Raw genomic sequence first — 18,968 nt, 5'->3', positions numbered from 1 at the left:
CTAGGTGGCCTACCACAGGCTGTGGTAGACACCATCACTTCCACTAGAGCCCCCTCTATGGGGTGCTTCGAAGTGGAACCTGTTCGTCAATTGGGGATCTGTAGGCATTTTTGGTCAATGAATCGTGCCAAGAGTTCAGACTGGGTATTTCTTATGTTGTTCTGAGACCCCGGGTATGTGCCCAAGGTTCCTACCACTCCGCTTCTAGATCAGGTACTGAACCTGCAAGCACTGCCCCCAGAGGAGGCAGACCCACCCCTAGTTTCCTCTGTCTTGTCCACGCTCTACATTGTGATCTGGACAGTACGTAAAGCTTCAGGACCTCAGATCAGCTCTTCATCTATTACGGAGGCCAGCAGAAGGGGAAGGCTGTCTCCAAGCAGAGGTTAGCCCACTGGTTAATGGATTCTATCATCTGGGCTTATGAGTCCCAGGACCTGCCTTGCCCACCTACCATGGCCTGGATACGCGTGACTTTTTGCTCCGTTGGTTCCCCAATAAACGGGTAACCTCGTGAGTTCCTCCTTCACCCCTCCGACACCAGGCGAGGCGGAACACCCGGCGCAAGGTCTATTCCATCTTGTAGGAGTTGTTATTATACTGGGTGGCTTTAACAGTGGTCCCTACGGTGGCCCATTTCTTCCACATTCCAGCTACCCTCCGGGTTAGCACAGTGTCTTTCCCTCGACAGACACGTTCTGTCATCCCTGCTGAGTACGCTTCCACGCCTCGGGCTGGGACTACCTCAGGGACTGCCCACATGTTTACTACCCCCACGGGTTAGTACATACGTGTATTCCAGTGCCTCCCTTCGGGCGGGCAGGGGCACCACAGCACTCAGGGATCCCCAGTGTTATCCAAATCCACTGAGTGGGTCTTGCAGAACAGCAGTGTAAGTAACTGCTTTGGCGGGAAGCTAAACTCGGCGCTGGAAGGGGCCAGCACCATGGTGTTTTATTAAGGATCCCAATTCGTTGAAAACTCCTCCGACGAGACGTAGGAGCTCCCGAACGAAAGGAAACGTCTCGGTTACATATGATAACTCTCGTTCCCTGAGGAGGGAACGGAGATGTCTCGTCCCATCGCCATGCTTGCTGTACCTTCACGGAGTACTGGACACCGTTCTGCTCCTCAGCATAAAGGATACGTGTTTTTTCTCGCTTCCGCTTTATACCAGTACTGGCAGGCAGGGCGCGGAATGCAAATCCTGCATGCCAATATATTCATTGGCTCGTTTTAATTCACTTGAAGGAAATTCGTCTCCCTAGCGTGATCCCAATTCGTTGGAAACTCCTCCGACGTGACATCTCTGTTCCCTCCTCAGGGAGCGAGAGTTACCATACGTAACCGAGACAATTCTTTTGAAGAATTGCTAAAGATTACATTTAACAGTGTTTTAATATTTTGTTATAAGCTAATTTTAGATGACAGAAAAGGGTAATCTAAATTTTAAAATAGGTTAAATAGGATATCTAATATCAGTATATATATATATATCAGTATATATATATATATATATATATGTGTGTGTGTGTGTGTGCGTGTGTGTGTGTTTTATGGGTTTTTTTGGCATCATCACACTCACCTATGTATACAGGTGCGTAGTTTGACTTGACATTTTCATCGAGGTAGGTGACCCCGAGGGTGTACAAAGGGGTTGCCCCGACCCCATGAAGAAACTGGCCCAGCATAAAGACGTAGCGGTACGCTGACAGCCCACCTTCCTCGTCTACACATGCCTCTGTGTGATTGGCCGAGCACAATCCCATGCGCTGCGGTACTCTCACCTCATAGGGTGGTGTGGTGAAATGGGGCAGGGCAAAGACCAGAGACCCCAGTGCCATGATGAGCACACCCCAGCCCAGCCATCGAGGCTTATGACCCGTACCACCAAAGTAGCTCACGAATGTCAGGCACACACAAGCAGCAATGTCGTAGGAGCTCGCGATGAGTCCCGCCTATAATGGCAAAACAAATAACACATTGTGTTAATAATGCTGTGATGTACAATTTCAATCTAGCAATGGATAACTTCAGTTCACTTTATTATCATTAGCACAATTAGTAGAAGTATGAAATTGAGATTTGACCTAAGGAATGTTTTTCATACAGAAAGTACTATACTACAAAAGTGTTGCATGTCAAATCAATATATTAAAATGTTGACTGAACATCCTTTAAAACAGTGAATGGCCAAGACAACAGTAATATTTCATAGTTGATAATTATTCAATATTCAATCAATCGATACTAATACATTAAAAAATATCATGCATAGAAACTTGCATGCATTATAAAATAATATAATGAATGCAAGTAATATGGCACCAATACTTTATGCCACACTAACTTGACATTTATTTTTACAAACAAACGGACCTGGTAGCTGCGCAGGTCAAAACGTCTCTCGATGGAGGTGATGACGGTGTTGATGAAGCCGTTGATGATCATGCCCTGGAGGAAGGAGGCCACACAGAGGAAGAAGAGAAACCAGCGTGGGGTGTTAAAGGTCTGGATACACTGTGGGCTCAGTGCTCCCCATCCACACAGATTCTCGGAGTCCGTTGGGACAAACTTTAGCCCAATAGGTGGCTCTGTGAGCTCAAGCCCCAGTTTGCCTGTATTGTGGAACACAGTGAGTGCATCTCCAGATGGGCTGCCCGGCACAGAGTCCCGGGACTCCACGGGACTGGGATTGTCTGGACCGGGTCCCAATGGACTGTCATGTAGGACCAAAAGCTCTTGCTTGGAGCTGAAGGAAGTGTCATTGTTTAACAGGTGGGGCATGGCCCCAAAAGGGGGCGCTGTGACAGACTTTGTGAAGAATAAGAAAGCAAAACTTTTCCACAGGAAACACTGTTTCTATGCTATGTGTAGTTTTACAGTGTTACGACGGCAGTGTTTGGACAATAATTCCTTTACAGAGTTTCTTAGAGTTGTGAAGTCAGACAGATCTTGGAAAACTTAATTCTGCAAAGAAGAGGGAGAAAGAGACACTCAATAAGTTTGTAGCCAACATCAGTAAATCCTCTGTAAATCATCAACTTGTTAAGCTCCAAAAACATTTCTCTTTATTCAGTGAAGTGAACTGTGGTGTCCAAGCAGACCCCAAAACGCTCTAATGACATGGGATTAGTTCTACATGCCATCCTTATTCCAGTAAACACTCTCTGTGTGTTCACACTTCTGCCAGCGAGAGCATTAAAATGAGAGCCGGTGGCAAGCTCCGGCGAGGGCGGCGCGTCTTGGAATGACGCGGTTCGGCAGCAACAAATCGGAATGTAGAAGTGCTCCGTTTGAGAGAATTCCAGAGAGCGCAGTCCTGTACATTTTGGTTCCCACCACATTAGTCCCCAGGAAAAACAGAGGAGGTTGATAATTTAAATTGGATAAGAAGGCGTGCAACACTATTTATTGGGAAGATTTTCATGCTAGAACACACTCAGTGGGAATGTAAATTATAATAGCACTTAACCATAAACACAAAAGGCACACCCCACAAATGGCTTTTAATTAGTTTAAAATCGATCGACAAGCAACATGCTTGTTTGCTTTACGGCCCCTTTATATACAGTTTAAAAAAAGACCACGCATTCGATCTTCGTCAGAGCATCAGACTGTCCGCGAATCTTTCCATGACGTCGCTGGCAGGGCGGCGAGAGCGAATTTTGCCGCTCTCGCCAGCGCCAGTGTGAACGTACGGTTTTGGGGACAAACACCCAACATGCCAGACTCACACTGCACTCCTGTTTTTTGGCAGAGCTTTTCCTTCACCTTCTTCAGAGTGCAATGACCTACAGTAGCCCTCAGGCCGGTTAGGAGATTTTGAATAATCCTTATTCAAACTTGAGCTGAGTAGAACTATGCAAACTAGAGATGTAAAGTAAAGCCTTCAGCGTGAAACCCACGCAATTGACACAATTTTGACACCACACATCTATATTCTCACACAGTGAAAAAACTTTGCGGATCAAAAATGACAGAAGCATGTTACTTTTAATATGAACCAAAGTCTCAAATTCTGTCAATTGTATGATGAAATAAATAAAAATGCAGTTTTGTGTCTCTATAATGTGGCGTGACAGAACGGCTCAGTTCAAGCGGCATATAAACCGATCATCTCTTCCTCTTTACTACCAGTTCATGAAACAAACCTGAATGAACATTAGAAGGTATGTTGAAAGATACAGTATTACTTACTGAAATGTAGCCTATTATGTCTCATGTAATCCCTCAATCAGTGTTTCAGCCGCGATAAGACATCCTTAAACTTGTAAACATCCAGCTTGTAAACAATAGCTGTGTCACGTAACGTTACATTTACCACAGGTTAATCGATTCTTAGGCTCACAATTAGATTAAAAATAATGTCTTGGTGTCACGTGTCTATTAAAAATCTATTCTTGGGATCATGATTCAATAATAATAATAATAAAAACGATTCTGGGGGCCGTGATTCAATACAATTCATTTCTTGGGGTCACGATTCGATTAAAATGTATTCTTGTGATCACGATTCAATAAAAAACAATTCTTGCGGCTACCATTCGATAAAAAAATAAAAATTAAAAGATTAAAAATAAAAAAATTAAAAATAGTTTCCTAGCGTCACTATTTGATAAAATATAGAATATCCATTTTGAAAATTTCAATTTGATTCTAAACTTGAACATTATTTAATTAACTGTTCTTGAAGCCCCCTCATACTGTAAGAAAACCTGTCACAAATTGATTGATATTAAACACAACTCATGGATTCAATTCAACTTTAAAGTTGTTGAATTATTATTTTTCAATCAACTTATAATATCTGAATATTTTATATTTACAATGTGTATTATGTTGAATATCAAAGTTTTTTGTGTCTATTTGTAAATTAGTTATTTGTGGACACATCAATGTTTTTGTTTTGTTTGTAGTTTACAGATAAGGATACAACTGAAAGAAGCAAGTTATGTGCTGAAAAAACCCCGTCTCAAATGCATTAACCTGTATTCTTATAAATCCATTTGTTCCCCTTAGCTGCAATTTTCTCACAGCAGCTAACTCTGCGTCCTTCATTATTTTTCAGATACATTCACAACATTAAAGAAAACCTATAAACTGTGTTGTCCCAACCGGGGGGAATTACGTTCAAATTACATTCTACACATGCAGTGGTACGTGTGCTGCATTCATTGGGTAGACATGTATGCCGAACCTAAAGACCCATACCAAATATTCATATGATTGGGCATTTTCGGTTCATTCTTTAAGTTGCATATTTACATAGGGGATTGTGGAATGGACACCTAACCTAAGTGGTTCTAAAGAATCAAGAAATCCTCTGCTTTGTGCAAATGAGAGGGAAAAAAAGATGGACAACAGTCATTTGCTTGCAAAAGATAGCATTTTTTAAATCTGAGAATCATGCATATATATGATACAAAAACTTTAACATGTGATAAAGTATGTGGAAGGATACCACAAGCTCATATTTGGCCTTGTTGTCTTTAAGAGCCAGACTTAAAAGTTCAAATTAAAGAATTAGAAGGAAAAAAAAATCTAATTACATCAACTCAATATGCTTATCTTTATCCTTGGCTTGAGTGTTAACAAAAGAAACGATGCTGAGAATGCACCAGTGCATTAAAACGTGCAGGTGTACAAACGTAGTGTGTGCTATTTTAGGAAAGTTTTACCTGCGTAAAACCATTAAGAGATTTTCTATCTTCTTTGTCTTTAACCCTAAGCTCAATTTAAGTTCTCATCCTGATTCTTAAAATACTTCATGAAAACACACACTATTATACAAGTATATATAATTTTACAATGTATTTCATTCCACATTATAGTCAAATTTATATCTAGACCTGCCTGTGTGTTGGTTATAGTACATGCACGCAGCATTCCATTAGACATCATATTTTATTATTTTGCAACAGGTATAAATTAAATGTTATATTGTAATATATTAACATTTTAGTTTTGCATAGATAATGTGAACAATGCATTGACTAAAAAGTTCCTGTAAGTGCAAATGAACCTGGCCAGTCTACTCAGATTTAGATATTTACCAGCAGCTTTGAGTTCAAGCAATGAGATTGTAAAATGATTGCACAAAGATCACTCTAGTCTATAAAATTGCATCCGTGCAGAAAGAGAGAGAGAAATGCAAACTTGGCAGACACTTTTATCTAAAGTACATCCCAGAGCAATAAAGTTTTATCAGTACCTGCATTCCCTGGAAATAAAACTCATGACCTGAATGTTAAAAAAACTTCAGATTTGTTCACAAATATATCACAGCCCAGAACTGCATTACAATTGTCACACTGAAATAATAACAAAAAAGTCACTTTGCCTACCTCTGTGCCTCAGATGGTCTTCATTGGTCTTAAAGGATCTGAGAGTTTGATTGTGCAAAAGAGAATAAAAGAGAAGAGAACAAGAAGCTCAAGACTAGGAGCAAGCAAGACAGTCCCAAATGGGCGTTACTCCAGCCTCTCCTTCACATCTATGACTGTAGCAGCACTGACACAGTCCAGTCCACTGCATCTACCTGACATGGTGATTAGCACCTCAAGCATCACGGATGTCTCTTCGTAACTCATTCCACTTCATTCACTGTACTTGCTTTGCTAACACAACTTACCCTACCACAAATATAATAATTTGTCTTATGTTTCAGGTGATTGGCTAAAAAAAAAAAAAACACACACACACACACACACAACCAGGATGTGGAACCGAGCGTCCATGAGTCTTGTGCCAGCCGAGAATATAGACGAATGGGAAAGCTACAGCCTTGATACATTCAGGGTTTTTTTCCATTAACACTCCACATATAGAGAGACATTGCAATTATTGATACAATGAGATCAGAGTTTGTTCAGAGTTCAAGCTCTTCATATCCTTGTCCACACTAATACGTTTTCGTATGACAGTGCATGTTTTTCTCTTTGTATTGGCCTTCCGTCCACATTGAGATGGCGTTTTGGGTCAACGAAGACTGAGCTTTTTGAAAATTCTCTCCCAAGTGCATACATTTGATAAACGCTATTTTCGTGTTGTAATGTGGCCTATGACAGTGTTTCCCAACCCTGTTCCAGGCGGCACACCAACACTGCGTGTTTTCTTTGTCTCCCTAATCAAACACACCCGATTCAACCCATCAGCTCATTAACCCACCTGATTATTAGCTGATGGGTTGAATCAGGTGTGTTTGATAAGGGAGACAAAGAATACACGCAGTGTTGGTGTGCCGCCAGGAACAGGGTTGGGAAACACTGGCCTAAATCACGCAGTGAAGCCAAACATTAGAATGGAGCAGATGGGTGTCATCACAGTTTATTGGTTAAGCTTTCAGTTAGTTTAGAAATCTTCAAGTTTAGCATCAGCAAAACGAATGACCAAGTCATTGCAATCCCTGATTTTCATATCTGACTCATTTGCATGCATCTATGAATAATGCACACGTGGTTGAAAAGTGTTGGTGTGGCATTAAGAGTATTGGTAGTGCAGCTGAGGCTGTGAGTGAATCATTTTTCAGTCGTCTTCAAAAGAGTCTGTAGTTCATGCTTTGTTACAATGAGATTAATTTAAAAAAGCGTAGTTATTTGTTATCGAATTCTAGGAACTCTTTCATTTCTAATTTTAAACGTGTGATCAAACAGAGAGAATGATAACATCAGTGAAAGTCTCAGGGTGGGAACATGTGTTTGTTGTGGAGTGCAGGTTCCTTCCCTTTTCTTTGAACTATGCTGGATGGTCATATGGTGAGATGAATTACAGAGAAAAAAAAAAAAACAAGGAAACAAAGCAAGACCACAAGAACAGCATTTTTACTAAGGCTTTCTGGGAAGGAAGCGTTATCTGTAAAGCATTCACAAAAACGTCTATTTTTATAAGTTGTGTAATGGGTGATTCAGCTGCTGGATGTTCGGTTTAGTTTCATTGTGTTTTGGTTCGGTTTTCAGTTGTGTTCCTAGTTAGTTTCAATGGTTGTTAATTTAGTACCCCATCTGTTCTGTTTTCCTTTGATTACGCCATTGCAAACATTCAGTTCATTCTGTTCTTGGTCCGACATCATTTGTATTTGCAATGCATCTATATTATACTTGGTTATGTGTTATACCCCTAGTGATCTCCGGAGTGTTACCTGTAAATAAAGATGGTGTATTACATTCTCCAATCACCAATATATTATTCTCCAATGATCATGTGCTTTATGCACAATTACGTGCAACCTGATAACAGAAATCGCAAGCTTGTTTTCTCCAGCGAACATACAAGAGGTTCATCTCTCTGAAATGATGGCAAAGCAGGTCAACCTATCAGAGTTACTGTAATCCTGAACTACAGTATCACTGGCTGGAAGCTATAAAAACTAGCCCATACTGAGGCTCAATACAAAACTCAATATCAGTAAGGAGATGACAGTTAAACAGCCTATGAATCAGATGCTAGAAAAACAAGTGGAAATTTTGTAAGTTAGCCAGTCTAACAACTTAACCAGAATGTGGTTTTCTAGAAATCAGCCACCAAGTCAATATGCCCCCTTTTTTCTGCATCTTTTTCCATAATCTTTCTAGCATTCACTGAGCCCTGTCTCACCAGAGCTTTGCTGCATTACCTTGTGGGATGAAGTGATGATGTGATAGGGCCAGACAAGGGAAGTTTCTGACACAGCAGTGACTGCTGATCTCACTACTTCCTGCATAGATAAGGGTACCATTTATATCATATATTGACCACAATTGCAAATATAAAATCATGCATGCAAACCAGGAAACCATGTTGAATTATTAGGTACAAAACCATACAAACTGACCTGAACCTGTTTGTTTGGTTGGATATACAGATACATGATTTTCATTTACTACATGTGTTGTATGTTGAGCTTTTAGTATCATGTGTGCAGCAGACTAAATGTCCTATATCTCTAGGGGCTTGTCTACTCATTTAGCTGTAATCTTGTAGGTGCAACAAAGTGGAATGAATGACCTACAGTAGCAGCCAATCAGCTTCTCTGCACTCCAGGTTTCGCCTCTGGCACTGGGCAATGTGGGTTAACAAACTGTCATAACAATGCAACATTTGCTTATACTACATTAAATTCCAGCCTTTGACCCGGACAGTAACATAAAGTCTACTCTGGAAAAATTACATTTTTTATTTATTAAAATGTTTAATACAGAAATACTTTTTTTCCTTCCTAGTAGAAATTATATATATATCACCTCTCAAAAGTCACCTCTCGATGCATCCTCGGTAAACGGGGCGGATCAAGAACACATCCGGGGATTTGAACGACTTGGCTAGATAAGATGTGAACTTTGAATTGGAACAGTACTTGTGCAGTGACTGATGACGTTTTACAAGTCCACAAGAAGACATGTACAGTCAAGAACTCATATTGAGAAACGGCCAGTGTCTTTTCATAATGACTAAAAGGCTGAAAGTTAAAAGCTAATTACCAGTGGTCATAATATACAGTCTAAATTGGCTTACAGATTAGCAGAGGACGTAGTATAGTGGGAGGAGGAGGGGCACAAAGAGTCTATAGGGATTTGAAATTAATTTAACCTCTTTGTTCTCTTTGAGTTGCATCACATTAGCAATATGTCAGGCGATTCATATTTCACTTAATCATTACTGTTGAATGGTCTCTGGAGGAGAAGAGTGTGTTCAAGGCTTAACCACAACACAAGGAGTGACTATCTCAGTCCTTTCACTCCTCACTCCAAGGAGTGAAAGGGTAATCATCATATAACTGATTATGAACTGAACTATTTATAAACATCAAAATTTGTCTGTAGAAAGGAGAGTGCTGTAACATTTTACTAACTAGAAATATTTCCAAATATTTTAAATTCTTTGTACAATTAAACAAGTCACATTTCTGAAACTTTAACACAATGCTCAAAACCGATTTTAAGTCATTTTGAATTTTGATAATGTACCAGCTAATATTAGTTCCAAGAACATTCCCAGTTCTCATTTTTTTTCAGTTATCATTTTCAAAAACTTTTCCAGGACATTTTCAATCACAACATTGGGAATAGAAGAAGGATTGCCATATATATTCCTCTTTCCATTAAATATTTAAAATACACACAGTTAGTGGCCATAAGACCATTACTATTAATAACCATTAACTATAAAACCACTTTATTAATATGAGTCATTTAAATAGGCAAATGTATAATATGAAAATAAAATATTAAATAAACCCAATGAATTATTAATGCTAATAATAGATATACAAGTATATAATAGGCTACATTAAAATATTAGCTTACCATGTAGCCTTTAAAAAAAATGATAACTACTGCAGAAAGATTGGTTAATAATAATAATAATAATTTTCACTACCGACTTGGTACCAATTGGTACTTTAAATTACCGGTAGTTTTCTCATTTCCCATGTGTTTCCAGGACTGGAAAATTAGTAGATTTAAATATTTATCTTAATCCCAATTACAAGTCATTCGTGTAACACACTACTGCGCTAGAGTGTGACGTTTTAATATCAGACACATAGCCATAACACGGAGGTGTTCACGACGTTGCATCGTTGTTCGATAACACAAGACAGCATTGCATAGTGATGGGAATTCCGGCTCATCTCGGCGAATCGATTCTTTCGAACAGTTCGTTTAAAAACGATTAAACGGAATATACGTCACCAACGTAGTCCATTCTAAACGAGCCAAGATTCGACATAAAATAACGTTTTGTTCCACTCCGGATTTTGTCCTCAAATATCTGAGCATGTTTGCGCTGTTCAGAGGGATCGGTTAGAAATGCATTGTATAGCCTATAACGTTAGGCGCGCCCTTAGTAAAGCTTGTTGATCAAACATCACGCTATTAATGTAGACAATTTGCCATTCACTGTAGGTTTCGACATAACACTTCAGAAATCAGCAAATCACCGGTCGATTGCAAAAAAATATATGTTGTTAAGCGATAATAAACAATAGCTATATTTTAGGATGCCCATATGTCTCATGAAGAAGTGACCTGCGGTTTGTGTTTGTGCCTCCGCACTGGCATACTTGAAACATGTGGAGGAAATACACAGTCCAGCAGACTCATTTACGAGTCGTCTGCACTGCACTAATGTCTGAGCGTTCAGTCCAGCACGTATAAGTGAGCGTTTTATCAACCATATGGCTCGCTGTTTGGGACACTGTCTGGCCAGTGCTGCTTTACTGTATCCATTCACCCAGTTATCATCATTACTCTCACATGGTGTTGATCATTCATCCCTGTCTCAACATGGAAATGTCATGAAAGCTACTCACGTTAAAACGCTACTGAGGATTTAGACGACTTCTCCATTTCAGACAGATCTGTCAGTGCATTTCACGTTCGCGAGCATTGTTTCTACATCCGTGAATCCACAAATAAACGCTTAGGTTGAAGATGTTATAAACGTTTAGCTCTCGGATTAAGCAGCTTTCACCCAATGAAAATGCGCCCCCCATGGCGTTATGCTGCTGGACCAATAGGTGTCATCCGCCCAAACGGCTGCTCGTCTGACAACTGTCTTTACCGCGCTTGTGAGCACAAGTAGCAGCATCCTCGGTTAACCAACCAGCAGGTTTGGTTTGACTCTGAGGCACGCAGTTTCTATATCATTCATGTTTTTAAATGTTGAATTAAAAAGGTTAAACACACTTTATTAAAAATAAAAAGATAGAGGACACAAATATAATGACATTATGCATTTGGAAAACTATAGGCCTATTATTAGAATTTATAAATCGCTATGACAATTTGCTATGCTAATGTATTATATTCACTTATATTTTAAGCTGTGATTTAAATTTTACATTCAAGTCAATGTTTTTTATGTCTTAATTGTGTTGCATTATTACTGGCTGCAGTTAATGGATATTTGAACTGTATTCAAACGATATGCTGTAGCTACATTAAAGCTGCTGTCCGTAGCTTTTTTGGGGTTACAAATTATCCAAATACATATTTTAGAAAATACATAACCAGCCAGTGTTCAAAACTATCTAGCTCGATTCAAAGTGGTAAGCTTGTAATAATGTTTTTAATTCCAGCGGTAGCTACTGGTGGATTTCTGCTGGAGATTCGAGCATCTTTGCATCGTTATGTCATGTAGGGGAGACCGGGAACAGTTGCAACACTTTTGGAATTTGGCTCTGTTACTACTCAAGAGAGAAGAGACGGTTTGGATTAGACAAACCAATTGTTTACAATAATCTTACATCTGTCTGTTAATAGTCTAGACTCTAGCCTAAACCATTTAAAGATAAACAGAATCTACATTTTTCACAATTTGCATTTGAATGTAAGTCAGATGTTGCAACTGTCCCCGGGCCCGAGTTATAATACAGTAATATCACGGTGTTATTTATTCATCAGCTTTGATTAGATGACAATTATAGATTTATCTAGATGAAGAGGATACAGTATGTGCAGATATACAGAAATATACTGTAGTAGGCAGAATGGAACAATAAACGATTATGAGCGATTGTTATATTTAATCAGCGTGATTTACTGCAATAGAACCAAGACAAAAGTGTTATTAGTTCAGATGACATTTTCCAGTGAAAATTATTATGTTGGTCATACTTCCAAAAAGAATAACTGCAGACTGCAGCTTTAATATCTGAAAGGCTCCTTATATCATTTTTGTATCCTCATTTGAAAAGTATGCTAATCTACACCATTTAATGATTTTATTCATTTATTACTTTGCAGTAGCAAATCTATTGCCTGTTACCATGTCATGTGATGCGTATAATTATTTTCCACTTGTTTCACATCGGTGTTCTCTGATTGCTGTTAATTTGAGTGTTGAACTCAAATGATGATGATGAAATGAACTCAAATGATGTTGTTGCTTATTTTCTTAGGGTTATGGCCTGTTTATGTCTAACCACGACATAGTTTTTAGTGGTTCCACTGCTTCCGTCTCTTGCTTTCATCAGGAAGTGAGCTATTGCAGTGTTTATATGACCGGTGTGACTTGATGCAAGCAGATGAAGTTTTGACTGGTTGGAGAATGTTGTCTGAGTTTTTCCCATCAATATCTAGTTTGCATTACAGAGGGGTGGGGGGTGGAATGTAAGGGACTTTCGTTTTACTACCAATTGCTATTTCATTGTACCACTGACAGGCGGGGCTGCAAAATATAAATACAGGACATGCAAATTGTTATTTGAAAGGCATATGGACCCATGACCATTAACATTAATATAATCAAACAAACAAAAACTAAAACCAATTCACAAGTTCACATCTACAAATAATTATTATGGTAAAGGTTTTGCGTATTTGGCGTGCTGTCCGGGCGGAGGGCTCCAAGCTCGGAATTTCTGCCCGAACCAAATCCCCCGTTGGTGAGAGTAGATGGAACTGGAGATGGAACTAAAAGTGAGGAGATGGGGTGGAGGTGGGATGCTGATAAACTGTCAAAGAACAAAAGTGGGTTCTGCTGTTATTTATAATAATATCGAATATCGAGGCGACTTGCATGCCTATTGGTTGCTCTGCGGCAAATGCTGCAACCTATTGATGGACTGATTGTGACATACAGTAAACATCAATAAGGGCCACCCTCTGTCGCTCTCATAACACTGTGGCGTTACGGAGATTCTCTCCTTCTTACAAGAGCTTCTGGACAAGGGCAGGTCCCCCTCCATGCTCAAAGTATATGTTGCAGCCATAGCAGTGTTCACAGAACCTTTGCATGACCAGTCACTGGGAAGGAACGATCATCCATTATCATCCATTTCCTTTCCTTTCCTTTCCTTCATTTCCTTCTTTTCCTTGGAGGAGTGAGGCCACTAAATCCTCTCGTCCTCCTCTCGTTCCCTCTTGGGACCTCTCAGTGGTTTTAACTGCCATTTGAGCCTCTGCAATCAGTGGAGAATAAATTCCTGTCTATGAAGACAGCTTTGCTGGTTGCACTGGCCTCCATCAAGAGGGTAGGGGACCTGCAAGCGTGCCTGGAATTTGGGCCGGCTTACTCTCACGTGATCTTGAGACCCCGGCCTGGAGGTGACCAAGGTTCCCACCACTCCCTTTCAGGACCAGGTGGTGAATCTGCAAGTGCTGCCCCTAGAGGAGGCAGACCTAGCCTTGGCACTGTATGCGCCCTCCGCGCCTATGTAGACAGAACGCAGTGTTTCAGAACCTCAGGCCAGCTCTTTGTTATGGTGGGAAGCTGAAGGGAAAGCCTCTATCCAAGCAAAGGCTGTCTCACTGAATAGTGGATGTCATTGCTTTGGCATACTAGTAGCAAGGTCTGTGCCCCATTGGTGTGACTGCCCACTCCAACCGGAGTGTGACGTCCTCTTGGGCTCTACCGCATGACGCCTCGCTAACAGACATCTGCAGAGCTGCAGGCTGGGCGACACCCAACACATTCGCCAGATTCTACAATCTTCAACCAGCTAGTACTGCACCCGCTCAGGTGTCTTCGCTTGCTCGCCATTCCACTCCACGGACTGGATACGTGCAATATTTTCCTCAGGTGAGCTTCCTCCTCAAGCTCTGAGTTTCTCCAGAACTGCTGACGTCGAAGCCAGTGTCTATTGCCTGTGCGTTGGCTAGGTGCCTCCGTGTGCATGGTCCCCCCTCTGGGTGACCCCCACATGTGTATTTCCACTGTAAGTCTCTCTGAGCATGTGTCTTTCCCTTGGCAAGCCACCTTGCCACCCCTGGGGTTGAAATATTCCACCTGCGGCTGGACACCCCAGTATTCTCCATATGCATCCCTCTGGGTCAGAAACTGCTGATCTACTGGGATTTTCACAAATAACCTAGGTTTACAGAAAATGGCCCAAAAAAGAAATCCCAAAACTGCCTTGTTTCAGAAGAGAATGGGTAGACTGGTTCCACTTCCAGCTGATAGAAAACAACCTTGTTACAACCGAGGTCTGCAGAAGAGCATCTCTGAACACCCAACACATCAAACCTTGAACAGGCTGACCAAAATTGGACAATAGAAGATTGGAAAAATATTAGGTTGTCTAAGTGTCAATTTCTGCTGCGACATTCAGAATGCAGGGTCAGAATTTGGCCTGAACAACATGAAAACATGGATCCATCCTGACTTGCATCAATGGTTCAGGCTGCTGGTGGTTTAAATGGTGTGAGGATATTTTCTTGGCACACTTTGGCCCTCTGAGCACTGAGCATAATTTAAACGCCACAGCCAGTATTGAACTGAATATTATTGCTGTCCATGTCCATCCCTTTATGACCACAGTGTACACATCTTCTGATGGCTAGTTCCAGCAGGATTCCACACCATCATTAAGCTCAAATCATCTCAAACTGGTTTCTTAAAACTGGTTACCCAAATGGCCTCCACAGTCTCCAGATCTCAAAGCATCTTTGGGATGTGGCGAAACGGAAGATTCGAATCATGGATGTGCAGCCAACATCTGCAGCAACTGTTTGATACTATCATGCCAATATGGACCAAAATATTATGCCATGAATAATTAAGGCAGTTCTAAAGGCAAAAGGGGGTCCAGTCCGGTAAGGGTATGGCCAGTTTTTTTGTTAAGTGTTTTTTTTATTAATTCAAGACTGTCACAAAAAGAGAGAGACACACTTACCTTATACAGTTTTTGTTGTTGTTGGTGAGCAAAGTGCAAGTTTAAGATTATTATTATTGTGAACGAATAGCCTACTTTGTGATTGTTGAAGTAACAGACTGACTGTCTATTGGTAGTAGCCTACTAGCTGAAATAGAAGGCAGCACAGCAGTTTGGAGAGCCTTATAGAATAGAAAACAAAATCAAAATTTATTTGATAGGCCATGCTGCATGATAAAAGCAAAATAAATTAATTTCGGATAAATGTAAATAAAAACAGTAATGGACTCCGTCAGTTAAATAAGCTAGGAAATTTATTATTTTTATGTTATGTGTGTGTATATATATATATAGACATTGGTTTTTCGTCGTTTTTGGCGTATTAACTGGTAAGTAAATTTGGCGGAAATTTTTAGCGAGTTAGGTCTCTATGACATCATCGTCAATCAATCCGCGAGCCAGCTCGACCAATCGACTTTAGAAACTCATATCACCAAACAAACGGTAATATTTATTCTAAAACATCTATTCAACTTTCTCATGTATTGCTCACAACAAAACTTTTGCTAATGAACATACTTTGCCCTCATGGAGCGTTTTGATTCTTTTTGTGGAGATTATCTGTTTGTCTCATTTCGTGATATGTGTTGACATTTGGATTAAAAAAGGCCGAGCTCATGTAGCCTATAGGTAGCTGAATCTTACCTCGTTTAAACGTAACTATGAAACACGTAAGGTTAAAAACTGTTTTTTGATGTTTGAGACGAGTTTTAGATGAGTGAAATTGCGCTTCACCTATTCATCACTAGAGGGTGTTATAAGCACGGTCAGGATTGTCGGTTGGCTAGTGCTGGTAGCCTATGGCCTATGAGGTAACGAACGTCATGTGTTCTTTTGGAATAGCCGAAGTGTTTTACACTTTCTCTGAATTGCTAAAACAGTTAATCCCATGTGAACCAAATTCCCAATAGCTTAAACCAGTTTGTCGATTAAATCTCTATTCCTGTAAATCATTAAACAAGTTCGGGTCAAAACACTTTGCAAATCTCATGCACTCTTTTGTAAAACTCTTTAACACATCCTCACTTAAAAACCGTGATGCACGAGTGTTTCAAAACGCTTAACACAGGCAGGCACAAATTAAACACAACTAGGCTACAATACAGTTGTCATCGTTTACACACAACAACTCAAAAATGTTCACTCTTATTTCCTATGATGTGACCAAACCTTAGGGACCAAACCAACTGTAGCCTATAGGACATAATAAGTCAATTTAGAGCCAAAATGGACTCAAAATGTTGCACTTAAAATACAACTCCGGTGCAAAATGAACCATTGGTCTAATAACACATTGGTAACTGTTCTCTGAGATTTTTCATGATAATCGAATATAAAGAGTTGGATCTCTAAAAACTCTTTTATCTCTAGGGCATAGAGTATTGAAAAATAAAAATCGCTAGTTAATACAACTAACGGACACAGCCTCGTACTTCGGCAAACTAGTGGTGTACCTGCAGACATTGTGAAGCTTATCGGCACCGAACAGGAGTGACTGTGTCGCACAGAGTGGGACCTGTTGAGTCGCGACACCCAGACAGTTTTGTACAGTCTAAATATTTCCCCGCTCTGATAAACAAGGCAGTTGTTACAACTTTTTCCATGTCTCGAAAATAAATTGGAGGTGGCGACCCGATACCGGAAGGACCAGACAGTTACGTATCCACTAAGTGCACAAGTTATATTTTAAATTGTTGCAATTATTTCTGAAAAATTGGTGCAATTCAGAAAAACTGTAATTAATGTGTATTACTTGAATGAATAATATTTGGATTCTGGAATAAGAGCCAGGAATTGGGAGCATATAATTAGAACTGGTCTAATGGTCTTGAATGTTACTTTGTGTGCTCAATATGTTATTAAGGACAATAAGAAGGGCTTGCGATTTAATATTCATTTATTTGTTTGTTTGTTTTCTTGAACAAGACAGTTTAAACACAAACTCTCTGATCTGGATTTTCCCGCTTGTCTTTGTGATCAATGGTCGCAGATTGCTGTATCCTCTCTGCTCCACGGCCATCAAATATATAATGAATGAATGAATGAATGACAGCTTTGGCTTTTTCAGCAACAGTGGGCTTTTTCAGCCTGTGACCCTGTTGTGTAATATTTTCTAGTCACCACTAGAGGGCAGACTCCGTTGCCCTATAACTCTACTGGAAGTTACGCACAGAATGACACGCCATAATAGAAGTGCACACGTGCACTGTTGATTAGAAGGAGCAGTGTTGTGGATTTGATCTGTGTAAAAAGAAAGTGGCTGGATAGCCTTATACTAGAAGTCGAAATGAACCCAGGTCATGTGACAAACTAATAGATATTTGAGAATAAACTCCTGCTTAACACCAATTGAATGCCAAAGTTCAGTTACACAGACTCTCAAAGCGTTTTAAACTTTATGAATGATGCGTTCGCAGTGGATTTTCACCTGCTGGAAAGTAACGCCTCAGCTTCTGTGACGTTTATTTACTGATTATAGACTGCTCATTTGTTTACAGGTAGGTTACAAACTATCGACCTATAAGATTAATTATGTTAATATATGTGTATGTCTGTATGTATCTTCATCACTATATGTATGAGAACACTCACAAAAAAGTTGCTGTTTGATTTAAATCATGCACTTCTGTTCTGTGTTTACTTTTTGACGCAGTGACGTACTACTGTAGTTTCTCAGCAGCGGCGTAGCTAATTTTTACTTCACTCCGGTTAGTAGTAACGTTAGGCTACTACTAACCGGAGTGAAGTAAAAATTAGCTACGCCGCTGCTGAGAAACTACAGTAGTTCCTGTAAATGTAATGCAATGAGATGAAAAGGAAAGTTTGATTTCTAACATTATTCTCTCAATAGACACTTACCGATAGTCTGGCGTTATAATTGACCTTATGCACAGCAGCACTACTTCCTGAACTTAAGCCAGCTCCTTGTTTCCTGTCTGCCATTATTAGCCGACCTTGATTAATTCAGGTGTGTCTGATTATTGTTGCCGTGACTACTCTCACAGCTGGATTAATCAATTTGGCCAATAATGACAGACAGGAAACAAGGAGCTGGCTTAAGTTCAGGAAGTATAGTGCTGCTGTGCATAAGGTCAATGGGCTATATGCACGCATAAGTTCCGCATTTGACGCAAGGATGCTCGTCCATTTCCGGTTGTGGAGATTTAAGCGGAGGAGAACAGAGGAAAACGGGTTTATGGCAGAGTCTTCAAAATTTACTGTCCTCCCGTCTTTGAAACGAAACGTACATACGTTTAGATGTAATTTTATATATAGTTATGTTTATTTAATATAATTTTTAAAAGAAGCATAAACACAACAAGGGGTGTCTGTT

The 18,968-nt window shown here is 40.0% G+C and overlaps 2 protein-coding genes across 6 annotated transcripts in view; one reads left to right on the top strand and one right to left on the bottom strand.

The window, feature by feature from the left end:
- slco4a1 (solute carrier organic anion transporter family, member 4A1) overlaps positions 1 to 18,581 on the bottom strand; it is a 29,075-nt gene extending 10,494 nt beyond the window's left edge. Inside the window, exons 1-4 of one of the 4 annotated variants that reach the window (XM_039651960.2) lie at positions 11,291 to 11,482; positions 6,348 to 6,385; positions 2,380 to 2,970; positions 1,586 to 1,958 (exon numbers count right to left, since the gene is read on the bottom strand). In XM_039651960.2, coding sequence (XP_039507894.1) covers positions 1,586 to 1,958; positions 2,380 to 2,787 — 781 coding nt within the window. In that variant the 5' untranslated portion in view covers positions 2,788 to 2,970; positions 6,348 to 6,385; positions 11,291 to 11,482. Of the gene's footprint in view, positions 1 to 1,585; positions 1,959 to 2,379; positions 2,971 to 6,347; positions 6,476 to 11,290; positions 11,483 to 18,493 lie in introns of those variants that run through there. The other 3 variants (XM_039651963.2, XM_039651959.2, XM_089124118.1) reach the window with 3 other exon arrangements.
- gata5 (GATA binding protein 5) overlaps positions 17,822 to 18,968 on the top strand; it is a 138,853-nt gene continuing 137,706 nt past the window's right edge. For both annotated transcript variants that reach the window (XM_089124120.1, XM_089124119.1), the window contains exon 1: positions 17,822 to 18,132. The gene's annotated coding sequence lies outside the window, so the exon portion shown is untranslated. The remainder of the gene's footprint in view (positions 18,133 to 18,968) is intronic.

The sequence above is a fragment of the Pimephales promelas genome, chromosome 20 (assembly GCF_988280905.1).
Source record: "Pimephales promelas chromosome 20, fPimPro1.hap1.1, whole genome shotgun sequence".
In the NCBI taxonomy this organism is placed as follows: Eukaryota; Metazoa; Chordata; class Actinopteri; order Cypriniformes; family Leuciscidae; genus Pimephales; species Pimephales promelas.
This window is presented reverse-complemented; position numbering and strand designations above follow the sequence as displayed.